At 42.3% G+C, this 26,197-nt stretch overlaps 1 protein-coding gene across 1 annotated transcript in view; it reads left to right on the forward strand.

Moving 5' to 3' along the window:
* The first annotated feature begins 1,683 nt into the window (after positions 1-1,683).
* The window catches only part of LOC111645619 (gamma-aminobutyric acid type B receptor subunit 1-like), a 57,713-nt gene continuing 33,199 nt past the window's right edge, over positions 1,684-26,197 (forward strand). Inside the window, exon 1 of the mRNA XM_023394875.2 lies at positions 1,684-1,955. Within this exon, the coding sequence (XP_023250643.1) occupies positions 1,952-1,955 (4 nt within the window). The 5' untranslated portion in view covers positions 1,684-1,951. The remainder of the gene's footprint in view (positions 1,956-26,197) is intronic.

The raw sequence follows: 26,197 nt of genomic DNA on the forward strand, positions 1-26,197 counted from the left end.
GCAGCAATACCTGTCTCACTCTCATTGACACCTAATGTAATCGTCTTTTTTTTTTTCAAAAGAATCTCACTCTGTCTTCGCACTGAGCTTACTCACTCATTTTAAGGAATATCTGAATAAAATAGAGACTGTAAGAAATTTCCGGCTTCAGTGTCTCTCACGGTGTTTTGGGTTTTGTAAAGAAGTAACGGTTTTCTCATAATTTGCAATTGTTTGAAGCCATATAGAAACCAAATTCTGGGCAGATTTTCACATTGCCATGGCAACGGCAGCCACTGACCTGACCTCTGACAGCCAAGGGCTGCGTGATGTCATCGCTACAGTGACACAGAGAAGATTTTTTACCCTAACCCTATCTCGGCAGTAGCCCCCGTGGCACAAATTTCCCTGGAATTTTCTAATTATTATTATTATTTTATTATTATCATTGATTTTCCTTTGTGTGTGATAAACAGTGGAGATCATCAGTCCAGTCTGTCTGTTTAATGGTTTATAACCATAAACGTCTCCCAGTTAGCACAATGAAACTTCTCACCCAACATGTCCCTGGGTCCTCAGCCCAAGTCTGGCACATACACTTCCACATCTGGGCAGATTCCAACTGTTATCCTCTATTGGCTGATAGCTGGAAGATTTCCTCTGTGTGCGCCAGAATGATTCCGGCATCTACAATCATGCCGTATATGGGCTGGATTTGGGCTGTGGAAAGTGGTGTATCCTGGGCCAGAAGAAAACAAGCATCTGGCCCAAGTGTAGGCCGGATTTATTTTGTGTTCAACTTCAAACAGCGTATTTGTTTACCTTATTTAAGTTTTAAGTTTTATATTTCCTGGGGCTTGTTTCACAGACATATTTCAGATAAGTCTTAGTGTTGGTCCTCTCTTAATGTTGCTCAAAATAAAGACTGACTAATTTTAAGCCAAAAAATATTAGCCAATTTACCCCCAGGCTAACTCAGGTCTTCGAACAATGTTACCATGGTATATGGTAGTCAGTGACACCTGTGCTGACCAGTAGCACCCAACAATAGGAAAACATGGCTCATATGTGTGGTTTGCTAACAATGAGAGAGCAAAAAGAAGGGAAACAAGTTTTTAGAGACCATAGTTTTTTTTTTCCAAATCAAATATTCAATTTATAATCAATCTAATTTCTTTTTATTGTTTCACTCTTCAAGTAAAATGTCCCTCTAACTGTTGAATTGTTCCTAAAGACAAACATTTCCTGCTGGGATAAACGAAGCTGAGCGGTTATACCAAAGACTGGTTTAATATAGTCAATAACTAAAATGCTTTGTGCAACAGATGAATTTAGATTCAGTCTATCTGAAGTCTGACTATTCTATCTAAGACACAGTCAAAGTCTGCATTCGTGAAACCAGCCCCTGAATTAATGCAGTCATTTTGCCTCATTCTTGGTTGTTAATGATTAAAAACGACGGACGTATCACTGCTAGCCGCCTTGTTATAATTAGCATCTCGTGACCGAGATCAACCACAGCTTTTGTTCTGTTGCTTCGGGTTAAAATAACTTTGAGGTCCGATCTACAGTCTTTTCCCACAGGAAGTGAATGCAGCATCTCAGGCTGCATCTCTCAGTGACGTCACCAGAGAGCAAGGGAGTGGGTGAAAGAGGGAGGGAGCTACAACGTGAAACGCTGTTAGTGTGTGTGTCAGGTGTGTGTGTGTGTGTGTGTGTGTGTGTGTTTGTGTGTGTGCGCGCGCGCGTGTGCGTATTTGTGCGTGTGTGTGTGTGTGTGTGTGTGTGTGTGAACACACAGTGCCGTGCTTTTGGAGACGGCTCTACAACCGTCAGTGAGCGGACAGGATCTACTGTGGCCCGCGGAGCTGCCGTGTGATGAGCTCTCACTTTTCCACTGTGCTGCAGACACTGGCGCTTCACTCTCTGCCCTACCGTCTGTGGGAACCCGCCAACACAGCTGGCATCTAGTATGTGTGAGTACGACTCTAATACACAATGTGGTTCATATGTGACATGTTGAACTTTGGCGTGAACGCCGTAGTTTAAATGACAGCGGCGCTGTGGCAACAAACGGGCTTCAAAACCACATCTGCACACATGTGGGCGTCACTAATTCACAGCTGACACCAGACAGTGAGTTTGGCTTTAATGTTGCTGCACTGATTGCTAATCACAGGGCAGCGCCGGGCTGCCATGTTCTCACACTAACATAATGCTGTTAAGGCGGGTTGTGTTCATTTTCACATCACACGGTCCCTCGCAAGGGAGCCCCTATCCTTGTAGCAGTCGCTCGTGGGCATCATTTTGCGCTTGCACGTGCGCTCTCATCACCTGCGCACGCGAACTCCGATGCGCTTTCACGCACGCGCGGCAGCCTCTACATCAGTGTGTGTGTGTGTGTGTGTGTGTGTGTGTGTGTGATCCTGAGACTTCAAAGTGGTGTTGCTCTCTTCATGGCGATGCAGTGTGGTCCATTTATCTCCCTCTGTCATCAGCACACAGAGGCTGGAGGTGTGCAGCTGTGTGGATGATGAGGTGAAGCAATGACTGCCAAGCCATCTCTTGGTCAGTGTGGCAGAGCACAACTTGGCAGTGATAATCAACCAGTCAGCTAAAGTGTGACCTCTAGGGGAGCCTAATGATTCACTGTTAGAGATAAGCACTTACAGGCTGATGTTGATCACAACATATTCCACTTCACTGGTTTCACAAAGACTTGACTGTGTCTTAGATAGAACAGTCAGAATTCAGATAGACTGAGTCTTAATTCATCTGTTGGACAAATCCGTTTAGCTCTTGTCTATATTAATCCGGACTGTGGTACAATGAATTCTGGGTAAATTAAGACTTATTTCAAGATCAAAAAAAAAAAAAACAGGCGACCAAGGAACCACATCCAGCTCTGCTTACCCCAGCAGAAAATGTTTGTCTTTGGGGAGACTTCGCCAGCTACAAGGACATTTTACTTTGAAAATTCAGTGAAGAGCGAAACAATAATAATAAAAAAAAAAAAAAATCTGATTAGGAAAAAAAAAAATCTCTGTGGTCTCTAAAACTTTCTCATAACAATGTTAGCAAACTACAAATTATGAGCCATGTTTTCCTTTTTTTATGGTGTTGAATGTTACTAGTCAGCACAAGTGCCATTGGTCGTTACCATGGTAACATTGGTCTTAGACCTGAGTTGGTCTGGGGATAAGGTGTCTAAGACGTTTTTGGCCAAAAATGAGTCAGTCTTTATTTTTGTGAAACAGTCTGACTAACATTAGACTGATCTATGACTGAACCAACACCACAGACCAGGCTAAAGCATCTTTGTGAAACCGGCTGCCAGTGTTAATTCCCAGTCAATACACAGTATGATTAGGGGAATGCTTTTTGATTGGCAGCTTCCTCAGTTAAAGCAGTGTGTTGTTTATATTTCATTAATTCTGCTTATGAACTTATCATCCTCAGAAATACCAAACTACATCAAAAGCAAAAACCATCTTAATTTTCAGCAGATTTTTTTTACACGTTAAGTGTAAAAACATTTTCAGGAAGTGAGGTACCTTACCTTCATTTTGTTATTCCACCACAGTTCATGGCCTCCAGATCTGTTTTACCAGTTTGCACAGCGGCTAGCAGCTCACTCTGTGTGTGTGCTCTGTAAGTGCATGTGATGACATCACTCTTTGTAGTTGTGTGCGTCCTCAGTCCAAGCAGAAAGACAAACTCGACCGGCAGTGGAAAAGGGCTCAATCGGCTTTTATTAGCGGATTTACCTGTGTTTAAAAAATCTGCTTATACCTGATAATGTTGGTGAAAAAAGGGTATCAGATGACCCAGGAACTGTTGCGGAGAGATCGCAGTGCTGGACATCTCTTATTATTATTATTATTATTGGTCAAGCACAAACCTCAACTGCAGCTTTGAGGTTCAAATACTTTGTCCAGAAAGGATGGACATTTCTTTGTCATGATTATTAGCTGTAAAGACAAAGTTATGTTGTCAGCCTCCTGACTTCTCTGAAGAGTGTGAAAATGGAGTGACACCACAAGTGTGAAAGAGAGGAGTGAAGATGGAGACAGCTAGCCGGTGAAGGTTGCTGTTCTAAAGCAGAAATAAATATCCATCAAAACACTGTGGAGTTTTTCAGAGAGTTTTCCGTGTCTGCGTGTCTCCTTCACATCCATTCACACATCACAGCGAAGCGTTTCCAGTCCTCCAGCTCACACCCATCTGATGGAACAGATACGCTCCTATTTTAATCAGTGTTGCCGTCTACACACGCTGCGTAACAGCTCGCTTGTCACTCACTTCCACTCTGTTTTTCTTCTGTTATAGACAGGACTGTGAAAGTCACTTTCAGGGTTTGACTTCGCCCCTGACTTTAGTTCCTCTGCTTCTGTATTTCCTGGAACTTACTGGTTGAATAAGCTGGTTGTATTTTATTGTGGATTTTTTTGTTGTTGTGTTTTGTGTTGTTAAAAAGCTAGTAGGACACATTAGCACTCACTGATTTTAGGTCATTAGTAGCATCAGTTTTAGGAATTGATAGTAGATCATCTGTGAGGAGAATTTTTTTAAGTTGGACAGAGAAAAAGTTGTGGTTGTTGAACTTTCTCTTCAAACTGGACAAACTCAGGGGTTTTTAAAGTCTTAATTCATTATAGAAAATTAACACATTAATCGCACTCGATGATGCCCCTTAACACAATTGAAATGAAACAATCGCTTCACAAAATAAAAGCTCGTTCAGACGCTCCTCTACCACCACAGTCCCAAATGTGTGACGAGGACAGTTAAGACCAGGAACCAGCAGGTGATGTGAAAACGACAAACACCTCACACAGTTTACCTGGCTGCTCGACATTTGTGGAGAAACTACAATAAGTTTGTGGACTCAACTGAAATCTTTAAACATGAAACAACAGCATGATGCATAAACTATGCAGGGACAGATGCAGTGATGGAGCCTGAATTTAGATTAATTAATCTCAAAGCATGTAATTAATTAAATTTTGAATTGCCAGAATGAATACATGTATGTATAACGTGCATGTGATTAATCTGTTTGTATTGAGCTGGATCGAGGGACAGTCAGCGTCACGTTATTGTGTCACACATCACGCCTCTGATTCCTGAACGCCGGCATGCGATCTAAAATTACACAGGGAGGCAGCAATATGGCGGCTTTGTTTGGTTCAATGTAAAGAAACAAACAAGGGTTGTTCCTCATGGCAATATAGGAGGATCTCTGTGTGAAAGGGGCTGCAGACACACCAGTACTGGTATTTCACAGTGTAAGTGTGCAAATTTACTTTGGTTAGAATAAATTTTTGGCTGGACCGCAACAGCAGGGCCAGCCCTATAATTGTGATGTCACTGTCTGATGATATTTCAACCACTGGTCAGTGGAGTCTGACCTCAGTCCTCTGAGCTGCTCTGGTTTCCCAGCTGCTCAGGAACTGCAGGGAAGAGGAGAAGCGCTTCCAATACACTGAGCCACGCCTCCATTACAGCAAATAAGCTACTTTCATTACATGTATCACTATTACTGAAGGAGGCAGAGGAATAACTAAACACCGAGCAGAGAGAGCAGAGGGAAGGAGAGAGAGAAGTCATCTGTAACGAGGCTTCATACTAACGACTATGACCAACTCTACATCTCAAACAGAGGGAGTTAGACATGACCTGCCTCTAATAAAAGTCTCTGTGTGAGAGACTAAATAAGAAAGATTGTCTGTCTCGGGCCCCGGTGTTCACCTGGTGGAGCGTCTGCCATTTGGTCTTAGCCTGTGTTCCAGCTGCTTATCTCTCTCTCTCTCTCTCTCTCTCTCTGTCTCTCTCTCTCTCTCTCTCTCTCTCTCTCTCACTATGACTGTAATAAAGGCAAAAGCCTGAAAAAATAACTTTGAAATAAGAAAGATATTGTGTCTCTTCTAACTTTCTCTGTGAGTGATCATGTTACAGTAAATCCAGCTGAAATCACAGCTCAGTCTTTGTCTTTCATTTATGTGTTTGATTATTTTGTCAGACGACATCACAGTTATAAAATCAATTTAACCGTAGGTCCAGACATACAGCAGGTTTAGACCTGGTCTTCTCGAATGTTTGTAGGAGTTTTTGTTGAAGCTGAACTGGTTTGTTATGTCACTCTTTAAAGTGACAAATAGCAGCTGCTTGAACTTGCAGTGGCAGCTTCTAGCTCTCCGTCCAATACAGTTTGATGCCAACCAATAAACTGTGTGTGTGTGTAACTGTATATATGTATGTATGTATGTGGTGGAACATTTTTAGTTTGCATACATTTGGCTCTCATTTCCATTTCCAGTGGAGACATTTAGCAGCTGCTGCCCCAGACAGAGACTTATGAGAGGGCAGGTAGGGGGTGTCGGTTTCTTGCCTGAGGACACACGGCTCTTGCTGGGATCAAACCTGGCATTGTGTGGTGATGGGAGGGTCTCTAGAATGGTCTCTGCAATAGAAATCAAACACCATACAGCAGTACTCATCCACCATACCAACAACTGCTTTCACCGAAGAGCAGATTCTGTCTGGAGTGAGTGAATAGCACTTTACCCTCCCTCAACTTCAACGGCTGAAGTTCCCTCGAGCAAGGCCCCCAACCTGCCCAGGTTCTCTCCATGCAATGTGATGCGGCTGCCCACTGCTCCAGGTGTGTGTGCGCCCACTGTTCCAAGTGTGTGTGTTCCCACTGTGTCTAGTGTGTGTGTGCCCATTGTTCGAGAGGAGTGTGTCCCGATTGCTCCAGATGTGTGTGTGTGTACACGTGTGTGTATTAGCTAACACTTGTTTCAGGGAACCTCTGCCAAAAGAGCATAACGTCCATTAAAGGCAAACCTTTACCTAGTCTGGTCCTGTGTGAAAAAAACAGCAGCTGACAGAGGTCATATTTGACTTGTTGACTTGTTTTGGGAGTTCCGGGTGAAATCTTCTGCCTTTTGTACTTTTGGATAACACAACAACTTTCCTCCAGTCTCAATGTAGAAGAAAGGATTCTCCATCAAGATGGATTCAAGAGAAACAGGAACCCAACTTCACTGTTGGACAAACAGAACCAAGGCACTCACTTGAACACACTTCCCCGGATCTCAAAGCCCTGCTCCTTCTGATGACCTCTCCTCTACTCTGCCATGACTTTTCTTATTGTATGTGTACAGTCCAGGCAGAGGACTGACTGACTGACTGAGTCAAAGAATTAGATTTGTTTGGCCAGCCGGGCCCCTTGGTTTAGAGCAATCTGTTGTGTCCATGCAAGATAACCGATCTAGTCAAGGTTCGCAGCCAAGTTTGAAGCGGTTGGGATGATGGTCAGCTCCTCCAAGTCTGAGGCCACGGTTCCCTGCCAGGAAACAGTAGATTGCTCTCTTTGGCTTGGGATGGAGTTTAAGTATCTCAGGGTCTTGTTCACAAGTAAGAGTAGGATGGAGCGGGAGATCGACAGATGGATCAGTGCAGCGTCAGCAGTTGTACCTGACTGTAGTCGTGAAGAGTGAGATTTACCTGTTGATCTTAGTTCAAACCTCACTGATGGTCATGAACTCTGGGTAGTGACAGAAAGAATGAGATCGTGGATACAAGAGGCTGAAATGAGTTTCCTTTGCAGGGTTTCTGGGCTCAGTGTCAGAGATAGGGTGAGGAACTCTGACATACAGAGGAACCTCAGAGTAGAGCTGCTGCTCCTTCATGTCAAAAGGAGCCAGGTGAGCTGGTTCAGGCATCAGGTTCGGATCCTCCTGGGCGCCTTCCATTAGAGGTCTACCAGACACGTCTAACTGGGGGGGGAGGCCTTGGGGAAGACCCAGAACACAGTGGAGAGATTATATATCTCATCTGGTCTGGGATCGCCTCGGGAGCCCCCAGGAGGAGCTGGAAAACATTGCTGGAGAGAGGGACGTCTGCACTACTTGGCTTGACCTGCTGCCACCAGAACCCAACCCCGGATAAGCAGAAGAAAGTTGATGGATGGATGGATGGATGGATGGATGGATGGATGGATGGATGGCTACATCAGTTTTATAACAGGCAGGGTTTTGATAGGTGGGAGGTGAATGATGGTGTTACCTTGTGGGGGCGTGGTGGACATTGTCTCAGTCATTCAAAAGGGCAGAGTTCATGTTTGTGGAGAGCATGCGTGCCCTGCCATGGTTCAGATGTTTGTAGTAATCACTACAAAAGATGGAAATTGTCAATGACCCGGGAGAGAAAGCAGCTGCACAGAGATACGTGAAATGGGACTAGTTCAACAGACAGTGGAGGTTTGTATTGTATGGATGTGAGTGTTTGTCTCCAACGGTGAGGTGACCGGTACATGCTGGGAGGGTCTCCAATCCCCCCATTAGCTTGAATAGAGCTGGCTCATCATGTTGTATTGTTGCTTAACAAATGATTTTTCCCATGTTAGCCACTTGTCTGTCTTCATTCTGCTCATTCTGCTGTTGATTACAGCTCATCTGTATCAAGTAGGCTTATTATCCCCGAAAGACTGAAGCAAGCTGCAATTACGTGACCGCCATCATCAGCGATATTTACTGCCATCAGACACTTGTATGACCATCGCATACTTACATGAGCATGATATCAAAGGCAGTGCTGTCGTGGTAAAAGCGGGGTTTTAAAGCAGCATAGAGAGATTCAGATGTTTTTGATTAAAGCTAAATCTTTTTTTTTTTGTGCAGGGCATAATGTCGTAAGCATGTGTTCTACACCTGATTATTTTTCTGTGATGTGCAAAGATGCTACAGAAAGATCTGTAGCAATAGTCCTGCATTTTGGAAAAACTAACAGGAGTATGTGGTTAGCCTAGCTTAGCATAAATACTGCAAGCAGGTGTAAACAGCTAGCTGGGCTCTGTTCAAAATCTACCAAGATCCTAATTAAATGCACAGTCTGCAACTTCTGCCTCTGGGGGTCAACAACAGACGTTGTTTGATGAGGTGAAACAGCGTAGGATCATGGGAGTTGTTGTATTCACCATCATTAGCTCAGACTCCTGTCTGTGGCTGGCCTTTAGCTGTTTGTCACAGAGCCACAGAGAGCGCACTGACAAATACAGCTGTTAACACACATACATACAGGCAGGCACCAGCATGTGGCAGAGAGAGAGGCTGAAGTGAAGCTCCTCAGGCCTTTTATACTCCAGGTGAACTAATAGGCTGCACTGATTGGCTGCAGGTCCTCAGTTCCTCAACCAATATCATGAGGAGAGAGGATCCGGAGCTCAGGTCCACAGAGCCTGAGGAGCAGCACAGCAAACACTTTACATGCAGTCAGACACAAAAAAGTCTGTGTAACTGAACAGTATCAACTTATTTGTGACTTGCCAAATACATAAATGAATATTTCCTCATTGTGATAATAGAAAACTTTATTTGGTCAGAATTAGGGCTGAACGAAATGCAAAAAAAATCATATTGCGATTATCTTTGCAGATACTGTGAAATGAGTCATTTTTCATTTAATTTTCAATGTGTTGTACCAAACACACATTCCTTTACATCTGGAGAATATGATTTGTAGCCGGGGTGTCTCTGTAGCACCACAATGCTTTATTTCTGGTCTTTTTCCAGATCGCAGTTCCTGTGATTTGGATATTGAACTTGAACATATTGAGATTTTGATAATATATCCGTTAATTGTTCAGCCCTGGTCACGATTACATCTTCTTCAAAATGAACTTACTGTTGCAAACTAGTTGCATATGAATGACACGGTTGGACTTCATGACTTCATTCCTGGGGGGACAGAGTGTGAATTTACAGGTAGACGCTGAGGTGGATGCAGGGATTATGACGTGGTGTGGTAGCAGATGTGGCAGAGCACTGACGGCGATATTTTTATTCCTCCACGCAGGCGACAGTCAGAGCCTGAGCCATTTATAACATATATGAAATACTCACATTAAAATTTGTATATGTACATATATTAAAAATATCGATACAATGAATTTTTGTATGTTTTATATTTGTGAACAATATATATTTAGTTTATTAAAACAACATACATAAGAAATCTATGCTTTTATATGTTCTTTTGTATTAAATTTCTGCCTTATAATTACATATATAATATCAATATATACTGACAGGCTTTGGGATGGATGTATGTAACATGACTACAATATACGTGCAATTTTACTGTTTCCATGGAGACTGTTTGTTTGCTGGCATTAGCTTGTGATACCTGTTATCACTTTTGGGAAGGCGGCAACATTAAAGAAGCTGTTAACTCATGCTCCTGTTGTTTTGACAGTAACGTTTAAACTCGGTGAGTGGCGGCGAGGAGCTGGAAAAGCACAGCCGTGGACAGTAGAGTGATCCAGCTGTAGGTGGTCGGAGAAATCGTAAACTGACCTGCCGGTCAAATCTGTGATGTAAAATCAGTTCCTCGTCGTTAAGGGTGTCCATTGAGTTCTCTCACTCTTCTTGGGATGTGTTCAGTTTCTTCATTTATCACTGTAAACTCAGTCGTGTTGCAGTGAAGACGGAGTCAGAGGTACCTTTAGTTTTTTTTGCTTACTTTGGTTGCTAAGGTCTTTTGTGCAACAGTTAAAGTGATTCCTTAAGTATAAGACTAAGATAAGGAGAAAAAGGAGAAAACCTCAAATACTTCAGTAAACATTTTAAGGAAACCTTAAGGAGCAACAGTTTTTATTTTAAGGAAAGGTTTTTTGTAATGTGTAATAATGACATGAACATGGCATGAGGCATATCTGCTTTTAGCCACATGTTGTAGCTAATGATCCAAAAGGGGTTGAAAAGGTAATTAAACTCGTCACCATAATGGAAATCAGTGCAGGACCTTGATCAGGCGGCTGTGCTGAATGAATGCAGGAGGGAATAACTGCAGAGGAAACATGCTGGAGGAGTAAACAGAAAGGAGAAGTCAGGCGTGTGCAGTTTTCAGCAGCTTATCACAAAACAACCTGTTATCATAACAATGTACACATCAGTCCAGAAGGAGAGGTTTCACAAGTGGGAATACATGAGTGGAAGTGCAGTGAAGTGCCTCATCAGGAGTTTTTGCTAACACTGTCAGATGCGCAGCACTGTGGTGTACCTTCTCAATAGAAGAGGGCAGCGATAACAGCAAACGGTCCTTGAGGTGCTCTGTAATGGTGATGTGAGTACTGGGAGAACAGGTATTACAGCTGGCTGTTGGAAGATTCAATTTAGATTTAAAGGCGGACTGACTGATGTGTCGAACATACTGGTGATAAGTATCTGCACAGTGTTGGTGACATTGCAACACAATCAGTCTTTTTCTTTTTTATTAGGGCAAAAATTTCTAGACTATAACTGACTTCAGCCAATCTGATTGACTTCTAAGTGATCCAATAACAATAAAGAGGATTTCAGGTAAACACTCAGAGAAACCAAGTCCTGCAAGGTATGATGGTGGGTCCAGGTGGGCGGGGCTTGGGGCGTGGCTGAAAGCGGTGACTGCTTTGTTGTGACATCACAAAGTCCTGACGGCTGGTTTTAAGGCTCAGTTTCTGAATACAGGCTGTGTGCATTTCTATGTGGACTGAGGCTTTGATACTTTCACAGTATTAATATAGAAGCTAAACCTGTTTTATAATCACCTTTAAGTAATTATATGATTTTTTATTCTGGCTTTTAGAAAACATGAGAACCTACCTACACTAATAGCTGAGTTTGGGTGATATGACGTCGGTATATAACAGTGCTGCAGAGATGATTTATTTTTGTAGTCCAACCCTGAAGTCAGTGTCACCCTGGTTCCCTCCACAAAAAGCCAATGGGATTTTTCCATTGGGTTTTTGGTGAGAATAAACAACAGTTTCTGATCCTGACAGGTTCAGTTCAGCAGGATCATCTTCACTAATGAACATCACTTCATGATGTTTGAAGCCTAAATATATTCAGCAAAAGTAAAAAGCTAATGCTAGGCTATAAACCAACGACACCACGGTCACATGACTTCAACGTCACCAGCATTAAACTACAGCTTGTAGTTTGATTTAGCTCAGACCTCTTCTACAGAGTTAGTGACAGTTTGTATAAACACAACGAGGCTGTAAAGGTGGACTGGTGAGTTGATCAGTTTTCATGTTCAATGTGATGAAGTTTAACATCCCTGACAACCTCTGTAGTCTCATTTAGACACTTGTTACTCACTAGCCTTTTTTATCAGATGTAAAAGCTTCAAGAAATCAAGACTGGAGTATTTACTGATGTATTTTATGTTGTAGAATAAAATGTGAAAATGTCTTGGACTTGGAGACTTCAGGACAACAACTATACTGAACAAAAATATAAACGCAACACTGTTTTTATTCCCAGATACACACACAGATATTACTGTGACAAGATCCTGAGGCCCATCGTTGTGCCATTCATCTGCCGCCATGTTGCAGCATCATGCACACAATTCCTGGAAGCTTCAAAAATCCCAGTTCTTGTATGATCTGTGTCATCACCAGACACGTCACCAGACACGTCACGCACTGAGCACGTCTGGGATTCTCTGGATCTGCAACTTCACACAGCCACTGACGAGGAGCCATCCAACAATCAACGACCTGATCAACTCTGTTCAAAGATGTGTCACTGCAGGAGGCAGATGTTGCTCACACCAGATACTGACTCGTTTTCTGATCCACGACCCCTCCCTCTCAAAAAAAAAAAGAAGAAAAAAGCACATCTGTAGCCCAGGTCACACAGTTCACACCTAATAAATATCTATTTTCAAAATAAAACTGCAAATTTGGCCTTTTAAAAGTGGCCTTTTATTGTGACAAGCCCAGGTCACACCTGTGCAGTTATCATACCGTGTAATCAACATCTGGATATGACACACCTGTCAGGTAGAGGGATGATCCTGCTCACTGACACTCATTTAAACATATTTGTGTTGTTAGAAATAAATCTTAGATCTTTAATGTGGTGTTTATATTTTTGTTCAGTTTAGTTTCCAGGTATTAGGACTTATTCTTGCAGCTTGTTTTTGTTCGGCGAGTCACTGGATCTGAGACTGTTTTTCTAAATTATTCTTTCAATGATAGCCATATTATTATTATTATTATTATTATCATTGTTGTTGTTGTTGTTCCCAGATAATCATGATCCTGTAGGTTTATATTGAACACCATCAACGTAGTTGGTGAGAAATCAGAGTTGTTGAGTCAGTTTGCTGGACTGCTCCGAGTACCTCAGTACCATCACCTTCAGTCGTTGTTGCCATGGAGAGAAAGCCAGTCCGAGCTGGGAATCACAACCCAGCACCGCAGAATCCAGAAGTGAATTATTTTATGCTGCACCACCATAATCTCAGTGATGTAATAGGATTTTAAACTATGCGTGTTTCTTGCCAAAATGCACCTTGGGAGTTGAAGTTAAAATGGAAAGTGAAAAGTTATGTCCACAGGCTTGTCCGTTTGTACGTTTTTATCAAAGAACCAGATGTGCTGTGAAACGTTGTTGACCTTTTGCCCCAATGAGCTCCAGCTCTCAGCTACATAACACTGTGTATAGAGGAACCGAATGGCACCTGTAGCCGCAGACCAGGTGCGTCCTCTGCTTCACATCCCTGGTTCTGAGCGGCAGCCTCGTCGTGTGTCTGCAGTCTGTTTGTCTGTGGACTAATGAAGAGCTGAGCAGTGGCTGCTGGGATGTGAATGCAGTGAGACTGCTGGCTGATCCATGATAATCTGAGCTGTCTGCAGCTGAGGGATGTGCTAATGCAAGTTATTAGCAGTCAGGGTCCACACACACTTATCCTGATGGACACTGTGCTAAAGCCAACTCTAACCCCTACTGACAGAGGAGAGCAGACAGTGGTCCACTGCTCATTTATCTCCTGAGTCAGTAAAGAAACCGATGCACCATGAGGGACAGAAAATGACAAAAATATAAAATGAATGCAGAAATAAATAAATAAATAAATGCAAAATAAATACATTTTGGTAAGGAAAAATACTATTATATTATTATTTATTTATGTATTTCTGCATTTGTTTATTTATATTTAATAATGTTAATCTTCTACTACCCTGACTATGTCTCTCGTTCAGACTCTTTGGTGATGTTTTATTTCATAAAGCACCAAGCAACAGACTTTTCTTTTAGACAAACCTTAACTAGTTCCCATGAAGGAGAGTCAGCAGTACTGCCCCGAGCCTCTCTCTGCTGACTGAAGCTGAGAGGCAGAGCAGCACATTCAGTCCACACAGCAGCCGACACACACATCAATGAGCTTCTTTTCCCTCAAGTCAAAGTCACTAAGTTGGCAACACTGGAAAGACAAAGCTCCTGTTTACCAGTCGTCGGTAAGGCAGTAGTAGTAGATCAATATAACCAATCAGGCTGAGACTGAGGAAGGACCGCCTATCCAATTAACATACGGACACAGAAATGAATAATAATGTAGAAATGCGAATAAATAAATGAATGAAAGTATAAATAAATAAATGTGGAAATAAATACATAATGTATAAAAAAATATTGTGGAAGTGCGCAAATAAATGAATAAATGTAACATTTTTTTTACAAATTTATTTTGTATTTATTCATTCATACTATGTCATTTTCTGTCCTTCATACCCTCCATACTCTCTGTGGCAGTCATGTGGATTTGTCGCGTCCTCTTACACCGTGTGTCATGACATTTGTTGATTCAGAATTAGAGAGGACCTGAGAGTTCAACCCCGGACAAACAGTATCTAACATACCATAATAATCCCATTCTTTAGGTCGACGGTTGTGCGGAGCGTTAATGAGGTCAGGAGAAGGCGTCAGCGTTTCAGTAGGTAGTCTGGTCAGAAAACAGGAGCAGATTTTGGACATAAAATCCTTGGAACTCAGTTTCTGGCGTTCGATATTATCGAGGACGAATAGCGGCGGTTGTGGCGTATGATCTGTGATAAAAAAAAAAATCTGGCCGATAATGTTGGCCAAGCCGGTGTATAGCTTGGGCTCTAATTACAACCCCTTCTCTTTAAAGTAGCACTTCACCACAACACAACAAGTCCTTGATCAACAAGGCAGCAGGGAGCTGCAGTCCCACGGCTCACAGTAGCTGTGACACTGGCCCCACATAGACTTGTTACTTTCCTCTCCTTTATTTCGCTTCTCTCCCTTTTCTCACTTATCTCTCCTCTCTATTGATTCTCTTACACACACACACACACACACACACACAGCGTTCCCATCCTTTCTTATTTCTGTGTTCCCCTCTCATTCCTGTGTTGAAATGGTGTCAGCGCTCGTCGCAGAGCAGAAAAACAAAATTCTCTGTATCTTTGATCTATTTTTACTGTTCATAGAAAGCTACCTATCTGAGCAGCTAGACTGGCTGTGGGTAATTCTTAATGGAAATGCTTCATTTTTTGATGTGAATGGAGCTGCCTTAACTTCTCATTTCCAGAGCTGGAACCTTCCTGGTCCAGGCTGAAAGTCTCAGGAGGTAAATTCTGGGGGGGACAAAAATAAAATCTAGCAGCAGTGACGATGAACAAAACAGCTCTTGTGTGAGAATTGATTGGATTTTTTTGACAGGTTTAATTGTACGTGACAGGACTATTTCAGGCAGGGCAGATTAGACCAAATCCAGACTTTATCTCTGAGCCGTCTCCCTCAGAAGGAGAAGGGGCCGTGGTGTTTTCTCGTTTCTCTTTGCACGTAAGCCTCAGATGCTTGCAGGTATTTCTTGAGATAAACTTTGACCTTGGCTCTAACCTCTGTCCTCTCCCATGCCAAGAACGTGCTCTCCTCCTCAATCAGCTTTGCAGTGCAAAGCGCCGGGATCAGTTTTTATCACATCGGTCTGTTTCTCCTCACAGCTTTAAGATTTGCTGTGCCGCCGCGGGAAGAGTGTGCGCTAACAATGGCTACAGCCCTCCTGGCAGTGATAATGGTCATTCTCTCTGACTTATTGTCCAACAGTAGGAGAACAGTGCTGATTTATTGCAGACTCTGGTTGGTTAGTTTATTGTCTGGCACTCCTGAGCTCCTGTACTTCAGTAAGGTTCTGGACATTTGGGAAGAAGCTGTGATTTGTATTCCTCTGTGCCAGCGACGGTCAGAGCTGGAGTCATATTGTTTTCAGGTTGTCAGTCCATACGTGCCATTCACGTGGACACAATATCTCAATATCTCAGTAACACCTTGACAGAACTTCTTCAAATTTGACACATACATTCTTTTGGACTCAAGGATGAACTGATTAGAATTTGGTGGTCAAAGGTCAAAGGTCAAGGTCAGTGTGACCTCACAAAACACTTTTTAGCCACTACTCAAGACTTCACAGCAATTATGACAACATTTTTCTATGACTCTGGATAAACAGGATGCAACCTGAAACTAGTCTGAGTGGAGGAGGCAGGTGATTCTAGTTATACATTGATATAACAGTTTTCCACATTACTCTCCAAATCGGGCACTGAAGTTGTTTTATAGTTCATGCAAATGAAGCATTGAAGAATTCACAGCCCATTTTTTTCTTACCAATACTATTTCCAATACCTGAACTTGTGTATCAGCTGGTAGCAGTGTGTTAAAAAATGTTTTTTTTAACAGCACTGTACTACTAACTGTGTGCGGATGTGATTGCTGGCTCAGGTTACAGTGTTCATTTTGGGCCTTTTCATACTTGACAACATCTTGAAGAGAAAATGTAGAACTGTTGTAGCCGACTACTGCAGCTGTCACACTTGTACAAGGTGTTTGGACTGACACAGTGTAAGGACTAGGAACAACATCCCTGCCTGATCTCCCAACAGAAATTCACTGTGTGTGTGTGTGCGTGTGTGTGTGTGTGTGCGTGCGTGTTCGGAGCAGTGATAAAAAAAAAAATCTTGGAATGAATAACAATTCCTACACTAGTAGGACAACACCAGTACCCTAATAATATTTATTAAAATTATTGAAAAAAAAAAAAGTAAAAGTGTTTTTTTTTGTCTCAGCCATTGTTATGATAAACAATCTCTTAACAAACAGTTCTAACATCTCCTTTTCTCTTTCTTTCCCTCTTCCATTCCACTTCCCCCTCCTATTTCTCTGCTGTCTTCTCTCCTGTATCTCACTCGGTGAGTCGCAGTGATTGGCTGAGTAATGTCACGTGACCAGTGCCGTAAAGTCTGGAAAAGCTGCGCCAGTTAAAACAGAAACACTCCGTCAAAATGTAATAATTTATAGGTTATAGGTCCAGACAGGACAGCATCCTAACTTTACAATATTTACCAGAAATCGATTCATTGTCGCTCTATAACAGTAGCTGCCAGTGGCTGCGCCGTATGGTGATATTTTGTGTAGCGTATCTACTTATGTATTTGTTTGTTTATTTGACTGGGACAATACATGTTAATAAATTTCAGTACAAAATACACGATGTAACATGTCAGATTTTGGCAAAAATGCTAATTACATCCCTACATCTGAGCCAAAAACATTACAAGTCAGGTTAATGCTAATCCAACTCGAGGAAGCTAACATCTGTAATATTTAACAGCTCACTCACCTGTTTGAATTGATGTTTTTACATGTTACAGCTGATGATGGTAATAACGCTGGTAACTTGCTAGCTAACAGCAGGAGGTTTAGCAACTGTAACGTCAGTATTGCTAAGGTGTTAAAGCTTTGCTCATCACCAAACGGGCTACCTAGCATGCTATATGAGCATGAGTATTAGCATAGTGCGCGGCAGTAGTGGAGACAGTGAAGCGTCTCTGTTCACCACCCTCCTCTGAGCCAAGTGAGTGTGTTTGAGCCTCAGTCAGACCCAGACTCAGATGAGGAGTCTGTTGAGACCAGACCCAGAGGCTAGCAGACACATCAGAACGGTTAGCGCATTTAGCATCTTTTATTTATTTATGTTGTTTGTTAGCTTGTAACTGTCAGTGGCTGACACACTGTTAGTGGCTGTGCTAATGCTTCAGGTTTCAGGTTTATTTAACCCCGCCCCCTGCCCCCACAAGTTGACAGGATTGGTTCCTTAGGTTTGTGACGTATGAAACCCTGGCTGTCTGAATCTGTTTTGTCATTGGTTCACTGCAGTTCAAGGTGGAAACACTCAGTCATGGTGTTGATGATTATTTCACTCATCATATCATATTATAACAACAAGGTTAAACACTTGATTTTCATCGGAGGAGTCTTCAAAGTAAAAAAAACAAAACTTTTCCAGTGTTTCATTTACACAGGTTTACAGGCTTTTAAAGGAAGTTTTGTGTTGGAGTTTGTGTTACTGACAATTCTGACTCAAAAATTGTTTGTTCACAATCAGATATTATCATGTACTTGTACATGATGTGCCATCATCAGTACAAAGGCTGCAGACAGTGTGTCACTCCAGCTGGTGATCTGACCAGAGATCAGAGAAGCAGTGACGTTTAGAGATGTTATTATGCAAAGAAAATAAACAGTTGTTGTTGTTGTTTGGTAAGAAGTGCAAAAGTGTGTACAACCAGGCTACTTTCCCATCAGCCCAGTGACAGCCTTTCTCTTCAGCTGCCAACTGTGTGTATGGACGTGTGCGTGTCTTGTTTCACTTTCCTTTCCTCTTTCAAGGCTCTGTCACGAAAAAGAGTTTTTGCAAATGCATTTTTGACTTGGGATATTTCTAGTTGTACGTCTCTATGCAGGCTCTAATGACTGTGCATAACATGTTAAGCTCAGATCAGAGGCACCGAGCTCTCTGTAAATGGTCCGTCATGTACAGGATGCTGCTGTTGTTGTCACTATGAAGTGGGAAGCTCCCGCTGTGTTTAGAGTCTATCATTGACAGCAAGAAAGACATATATTTCCAGTCCTTTTAACCGCATCATTTAATGTCATCATTTACTTCATTAATTGGCTTTAAAATCAAAATTCAACCAGTGAAAAAGTCTTTACTATGATATGATGTTCGAGAATTTCATGACACATAAATTTCATTGTATCTTTCTGCTGCTGACAGTAGTGCTGTAATTTTCATATTATTGTTGTCAAACGTACGCGACTCCCGATGTCCTGGCTCCACTCACATAAAACCCATTTGGTTAATTTTCGGTAATGGCCACTGAGTATAGATGTAATAATGTAGTAATAACTTCTGAGTACTCCTGTAATAGTTTGAAAATAAACTCACTTGAAACTTGCTCAGCACAGGTAATGCATCACAATGAAACACCGTCTATTAGTGTTAAAATGGTGAGTGGAGTGATCTGTGAATCCTTCCTGGTGGTATCTTCATGTGTTGCAGTGAAAGTCTGATAACAACACAAATAATTATCAGATCTGGATGTTGTTAAAACTGGTCTTGAATGGTCTTTGAAAATGATTTTACTCTTCAAAAGACAAAAACAAGCAAAGAGGACACTGCATACAGAAAATATCACGATGAAGACCATCAGGCTTTCTACCCAAGCACTGCTGTAGTGTATCAGTTTGAGGGAAATGGTGCAGAGTCTCTACTTTTACGTTGGCTACTGTCAGTGAAACACCAAACTTCCTGTAGATGTTTCACATTAAAAGCCTAAAACCTTAAAGGGAGAAATGATCCCTTTTCAGCCCCTAGAAAGCTTTTAATATGAAACATATTAGTTTAATTTATAGGGACTTACTACATTCAAGTTAGTGGAGACCACAACTCACCCACAATTCCTCGGCTTTCACACCTGGGAACGACCCTCCCCCAGGAACCTTACTGACCAGCGAGTGTCGTTCAGTCTCTCTCTCTCTCTCCCTCTTCTTCTCCCTTACTTGCCCAGGAGCAGCAGCTCCTCTCTTCCTCTCGGCCCTTAAAGGAGCAACAATGCTTCCAGCCCAGGTCAGCCCTGCTCCCTGAGAAAAAAACAGCCCTCTACGGGATGCACACATATGAAGTTGAGTACCAAGGCCCAACAATTGATGGTCACACAACAAGTCATCAAAAAGAAAGTTGAATCAAATAGTGATGGAGTTACTGCTGTGTGAAACGTACACCAGGCAGAACTGATCAGTACATCCCATTGGTGCTGCACACACCTGATTCTCCCATATCCATCAACAATGTGTTAACTCCATGTTTAACATAATGAAGTGAGTGTCCTGTGCTGGGCTGTCAGTACGTTGTTTGTGCAGGGACTGGCTAAAGCTTGTGGGTCTGTTGCGTACTGGTTTTCCATATCCTTGTTCCAGCAACATACAAGAATCATTAACATAATTCAGACAACGACTGAGTAGGTCTCTTATCCCCCTTTAACTCCCTGTCTGCAGAACCCAGAAAAGAGTTTGAGCTTTTTCCCTATCCAACACATCCATGGCTTCCAATCCCAACCCACGCCCTGTGAGAGTCACGAGCGTAAACACCGTCTACACCTTCCAAGCCCTCTGAAGCGCGGCTTCTCTCCTCAGTTGGTGCACAATGAGCCGTGTCTTCCTGCTGCTAAAAAAAACCGCTGCATCCACCCAGTGAGGATCAAGGCTGCGGCCAGCGACACACACACACAGAGTGATGTTCCTGCTCTCTGAGGGTACTTATTGCTCACTCTTGTTCTGTGTGTAGGAAGAGAGCTGGCTTTGCTGTGACCCGGTCTGCTCGGGCTCAGCGACCTGTGGAGACTGCGATGGCTTTAAAGTCTTCAGACCTGCCTCAGGCAAGCACTCAGCAGCCAAGAGAGCCTCCTCTAAAGGAGCAGCTCTCTCAAAACGCAAACACTCTGACTGGATGACTGTACTCAAGATGTGGCTGCACTCGGGCGAACCGAGAAAAAATGTAACAGGTGTCAAACAGCACCTTAATGTAATGATGAAAATAATTCATGTGAAATGTGAAACATGGCGGGACAGAATATATTGAGGTGTTCCTGACTTTTTTCTGGTCATGGAAAGTATGTGTTTCAGTTATCATCACACTACACATAGAGGACGGAAATGAAGCTTTCACTTTCCTCGTCAGAATCCACCAGTGGCCAGTAGGACCAACACGTCAGCTTGCAGAAACACAGAAGACGTCAAACTTTGTAGATGTTAGTGACTGATTGAACCTTATCTTTCCAGGGAGGGAATCTCTTTCCAGCTTTGTAGTTCCTACCCACAACTACAGTGAGCTTATGTGTCACGTATCCTTTTTTTTCCCAATAATTATAATGGAACTAGAGATGAAACAGTTGCTGGTGTCATGCTAAATCACAGTAAACATGCGAGATGGTTAGTATTACTGTTTAATTTTGATTATCACTATAACCGTGGCTGATAATCACTCATGCACAGCAAGCAACGTGGGTTTGTGTGTCAGTCAAAACATAGACAAGGCAGTGACAGTGCTGCTCAGAGATTTTTCAGTACACTTTTTCACTAAAATTAGTGGGTATGAGGGTTTTCTAAACGCAGGTAAACCCGCTAACAAAAGGTGATTGACTCCTTTTACATGAGACGAGTTTGCCTTTCTGTTCGGAGAGGACACACACAACTGCGGGGAATAATGTCAACACCGGCAGTTACAGAGCACACACACTAGCCGCCGTGCAGACTGGCAAAACAGATCCGTCACATCTCATCCTCAGGGTGGTGCTCCTGTCAGTGTTGTAGCCTCCGTGTGAGACGCTTGGATCTGTGGTTGTCATGGTTTGCCATGGCGGACATTTAAGGTTTGAATTTATGTTTGGACTTTTGTCACTTCCTGTTTTATTTTGTAGTTGGTTTCCTTGAGTGTCTCTGTTTTGACTTCCTGTCTTGGTCCTGCTTCTGTGTGGTGATTGTCTGCCCCGCCCTAATGTGCTTCACCTGTGTTCAGTCACCCTTGGGTCTATATTGTCTCTGTGCTCCCCTTTGTCTGTGTTGGTTCATTCTGTCACAGTGCGGGTAAGTGATAGTGATTGTGTATTTTTTAAAACTTCTTTCAGGGCTGCAGCTTCACTCTTTCATCCACAAGCGCAGTAGCTGCAGGGTTTCTGTTGTAACAGAATCATGCTGACAGGTGTGTGTGCTCTGAAAGATGTTACAGCACGGAAAATAATAATAATAAATAAACAATAATAATAACAAAATATTAATAATAATAATATTAATGATAATGATAATAACAAATTTACTATTGCCTTGTTTACAGAGTGAGCATGCAGCAGACAAACCCAGTACTGCTACTGGTCCCTTGTCCTCATCTGAGACTCAGATGTGTTGTTGTTATTATTTGAATGTTTTAATGCAACAAAAAGCGCTGCCAATTATTGAATTTGTGGTTTCCATTATAGAACTTTGTGAGATTATTTGTGCAATAGTACTTTTGAACATTTTGAGCACATAAATAATATATCTAAAAAAAATTAAAATATATCTATATATATACACACACATATACATATATATTTACAGTATATGTATAATATATATATTTTTCATACATTCTTTTTTTGATCTTATGAAAAATATTAGAAATGTTAACATAACAGTGTCATTAAGAAAAGTAGACAGAGAGACGGAGAGAAGAGACAGTCTGTGGAGTCTCAGGTAAAGTTTGTTCAGCTTTTGTTTTATCAGTGTTTTTGTGAAGTAATTAGGGTTTCCACTATTTTATACATACATTTTATACAAATACAGGACTGCAGTGGACTGCGACGATCCAGAACAGCATAGACACCTTCAATTAATAACCAAATAAATGTGAGTGTCTAAACCATAGACTGTAAATAAAGATGCACGCAGCCTCCATGACATCACCCACTGGTTTCTGGTCTCTTAAGGTCTCTTTCCCAACCCCAATAATTTCAGTAGATTCCCTAAATATAACAGAAACGACCTGGAGATCTTTCTCACATGTCATAGCCTTGTGTATCCTCATAACAGCCACAGACGGTCAGTCTCTCCTCCTCCGTCACCGGCTCTGCTCTGTCGGCCTACAGCAGAGGGAGGCAGGTGCCGGCAGCTCTGATCACTGTGTTCGTGGTGTTTATCAGTAAGGGTAATTAATTGGCATCAGAATAGGCTGTGTCCTGTTCCCTCCTCCGGTCCGTGTAAAACACAGCATCTTCCTCTTCTTTTTTTCTTGGCATTTCTCATCATCCTCTCCTTGTTCAGAGCCCTCCCTCTCTACCATCCTCAGATGTGTTTTAATGGAAGCAGCCTCAGTGTGAGATCTCCTGCCATCGGTCATATTAAACTATACTCACCAAACGACAACCTGCACTCCACTTCCTTTCTTCTGTGCAGTGGGAGAGGCACTCATTTATTCTCTCACCATTCAGTTTTATTACTCTATTTACATTGTTTCCTATTTCTACCGCTCTCCATCTCTCCAGTAGCCCCCCCCTCCCCTATCTCTCTTTCACTCGCTCTCATTTGCATAACATTGTTGCAGAAGATGTCTTTCATCTTTTCAGTATCAGATTGGAAGGAGGGAAAATTACATTACCTTTCCTGTCAAATACAAAGCGCTCCATCTCAGAGTTCAGCAGATCAGGAGCAGGGCTCCTAAACAGCAGAGTCGGGGGATTTGGAAACCATTCAGAGGAGGGGAAGTGAACTGTAGGGAAGTCAAAGGTCAAGATAACCTATTTAGTCACATTTATAAGCTGTAATGCAAATTTGTATGAGTGGGAGCATGGATTGTGGCCTGTCTTATTAAAAAAATGCTCGTGTGTGTGGTTCGGTCTGGTGTGGGTGGACAGCGAGCGCTGAATCTGTGTGAACACATTATTGTCTGGCTAATGTGTGGAGTCTTATTGGATTCACGTTGAGGCCGTTTCCCTCAGTTGCCTCATGTCTAGTCACGTCGTGGAGCTGCTCCTTCCCTCCGAACTCAGACATCCCCGGTGATTTTGGCAGAATGAGAATTGGCGTTTTGGATTTTTCCTCAGAATCCAGAGATTTATCTTCAGTGAGAAAGGACGAAAGCTGTTTCAACAGGGCTCCAGATAAAAGCCGCGCTGATAAGGAAGAAGTGGTGTTGCCTGGCTCTGAATATTTAAAGCTGCCGTCCAGGACTCTGTATGCGCAGCATCTTTTCCATGTGGCTGCTTATTGAGAGGGGAATCAACACAGAGCGCCATTTACAAGTCTGTTGTAAGTCGTGTTGTAATAAAAGAGAGAATTGCACCATGACTTCTCCAATACAAGCTATTAGTCAAACTCTCAAATCACAGCACATACAAACACAGGCTGGTCACTCATAAAGTGTTAGCAAATAGCATTTAGAGGGACTGGAATCACCTGAACTAATAATAGCTCTTATGGTATATTCAGTGTGATAATCATGACATCAGCACAACAACACGTCATGTCATACCCGGCCTGCTGACGACATTTTAACACACATACTTTTGTCATTTATATTTACTGACCTGGCAGATGCTTTTATCCAATGCGACTTAGAGTGAGGGACATCAATAACACTTCAGAGCAGTAGGAGACCTTGGTGTAAGAACTAAGTACAGTACTACATCTATTCAATGAGTGAAGGAGATCAGGTGAAGAAGTGCAGAGAAAGTTCACACCCTGCTCTGATAGACTTTGGTAGCTTGTTCCACCATCAGGGAACCACAGACCAGAACAGTCTGGACTGAGACTGTCTTGTGTGCAGGGATGTTGATACCAGACCACATTCATTAGAGGAACACAGTGGAGGAGAAGGAGCATAAGGCTGAATGACTGAGTTCAAGTAGATGGAGCAGACCCAGAAGTTACTGTGAAGGCAGCATTAGTGACTGAATCTGATTCTGACGATCATGGGTAGCCAGTGTAGGTCGATGACTGTAAAACCATAAAACCAAAACCATGAAAGTATGACCATCTAACCCCGATATTTATTGACTTTAAATCATACATTTTTTTATCAGAAATATGGCTCAGTGATGATAACGTATCTTGCTGTTCAGTACCTCAGTATAATGCTGTGCATTCATGGAGAAAAAACAAAACGGGTGGAGGAGTTTCAATCTTTGTTCACAACAATTTCAGCTTATTGAGAGGAAAGAGCTCAGCATTAGTTCAGATATGATTGAAGATGAATCATTTGATCACTACAGAAGTGTGATGTCTTCACCTGAGAAAACAATCTTGCCCCTGTTTTTATGGAGGAAATTCTGCTCTGCAGAATCTCTCCATTTCTACTGTTTTCCTCCGATTTCCCCTCCCCTTGTGTTTCCCTGTGTTGTTTTCCCTGGTGAATCCTTTGTCTACATTTGCCTCACATTATCATCCCCGGACTTCCTGGTTTGCCTGCCAGGCTCGGCCCTGGCCTGTCTCCGGTGCTTACTGTGCCCTGGCTCTGCAGACTGTGGCTCCACCTGCCCCGCTCCACAATCTTCCATCAACTACGTTAGCACATCCTGTAATAAACTTGTTCTGTTTGAACTTTAATGGTTTCTCTCTCTACATTTATTACATTTGGCTCCACAACTTTTAAACATCAAACCATTTTTCTGTTAATGAGGCAAACATTTTGTTCTCAAGTGAATACATCACACATCTGGGCTTTTCATAGAAATACTAAGTGCTAGTACTTTTAATGATGCTGTCTTCTACTGTGGAGTTTGTTTCGAAGGAAAGGCATGTGTTCTTCTTGAACACTCTAAATGTAACCAGACCTGTATTGGCTCCATGGTCGGACTGGGAAAGAAATTCAGACTTGGACTGATCCACTGGGACCGACCGTATAAATGACACTGACGGAGCTGGTAAAGACTTTAAAAACTTTATGGATGTTTTGACGGTCCACCGGCCGACCAGGATTTGAGCCAGTAGTCCTCATGTCATGTGTTTCTTCTTCAGTGGAGAAAATTCTGAGGGTGTCTTTCACCTGAACGCTACGCACTGCACTGTGACATCTCACCTGTGGTTGGAGCCTGTGTTTATAAATGTGGGTAGGCACAACTGGCTAACAGGAAGGACTCACATGCACTAACATGCACATGCATATGCACTAACATGGAGATATAACAAATTTCACTAACTTTCACTTTCACTTTCATATTGGTCCTTTCCTGGCTGAAAATCTAGAAGGTACAGATGAATCCGTCTTGGTGAATATTAAGGAGCAGTATCCTTGCATTAGTATGTTTGACCCTCCTGCCTCTTAAGACATTATACTGGAAGTGAAAGACTCTTGTAGGGCATGATGAAATAAGATCTCTTCTGGTGAAGAGAGTAGTTCTCTATTATTGAACCTCATGTCTTTATCCCTCAAAACAGGTGTAAGGTAGTCAAAGTCATACCACTTTTCACATTAGGTGATTCCAGCATGCTTACTGTATTACACTGTATCTCTTTTTCTCTGTTTACTTCTCAACCTGAAC

The sequence above is a fragment of the Seriola lalandi genome, unplaced genomic scaffold (genome assembly GCF_002814215.2).
Source record: "Seriola lalandi dorsalis isolate HSWRI2012SDOR001 ecotype SW California unplaced genomic scaffold, Sedor1 jcf7180002054954, whole genome shotgun sequence".
Taxonomy (NCBI): Eukaryota; Metazoa; Chordata; class Actinopteri; order Carangiformes; family Carangidae; genus Seriola; species Seriola lalandi.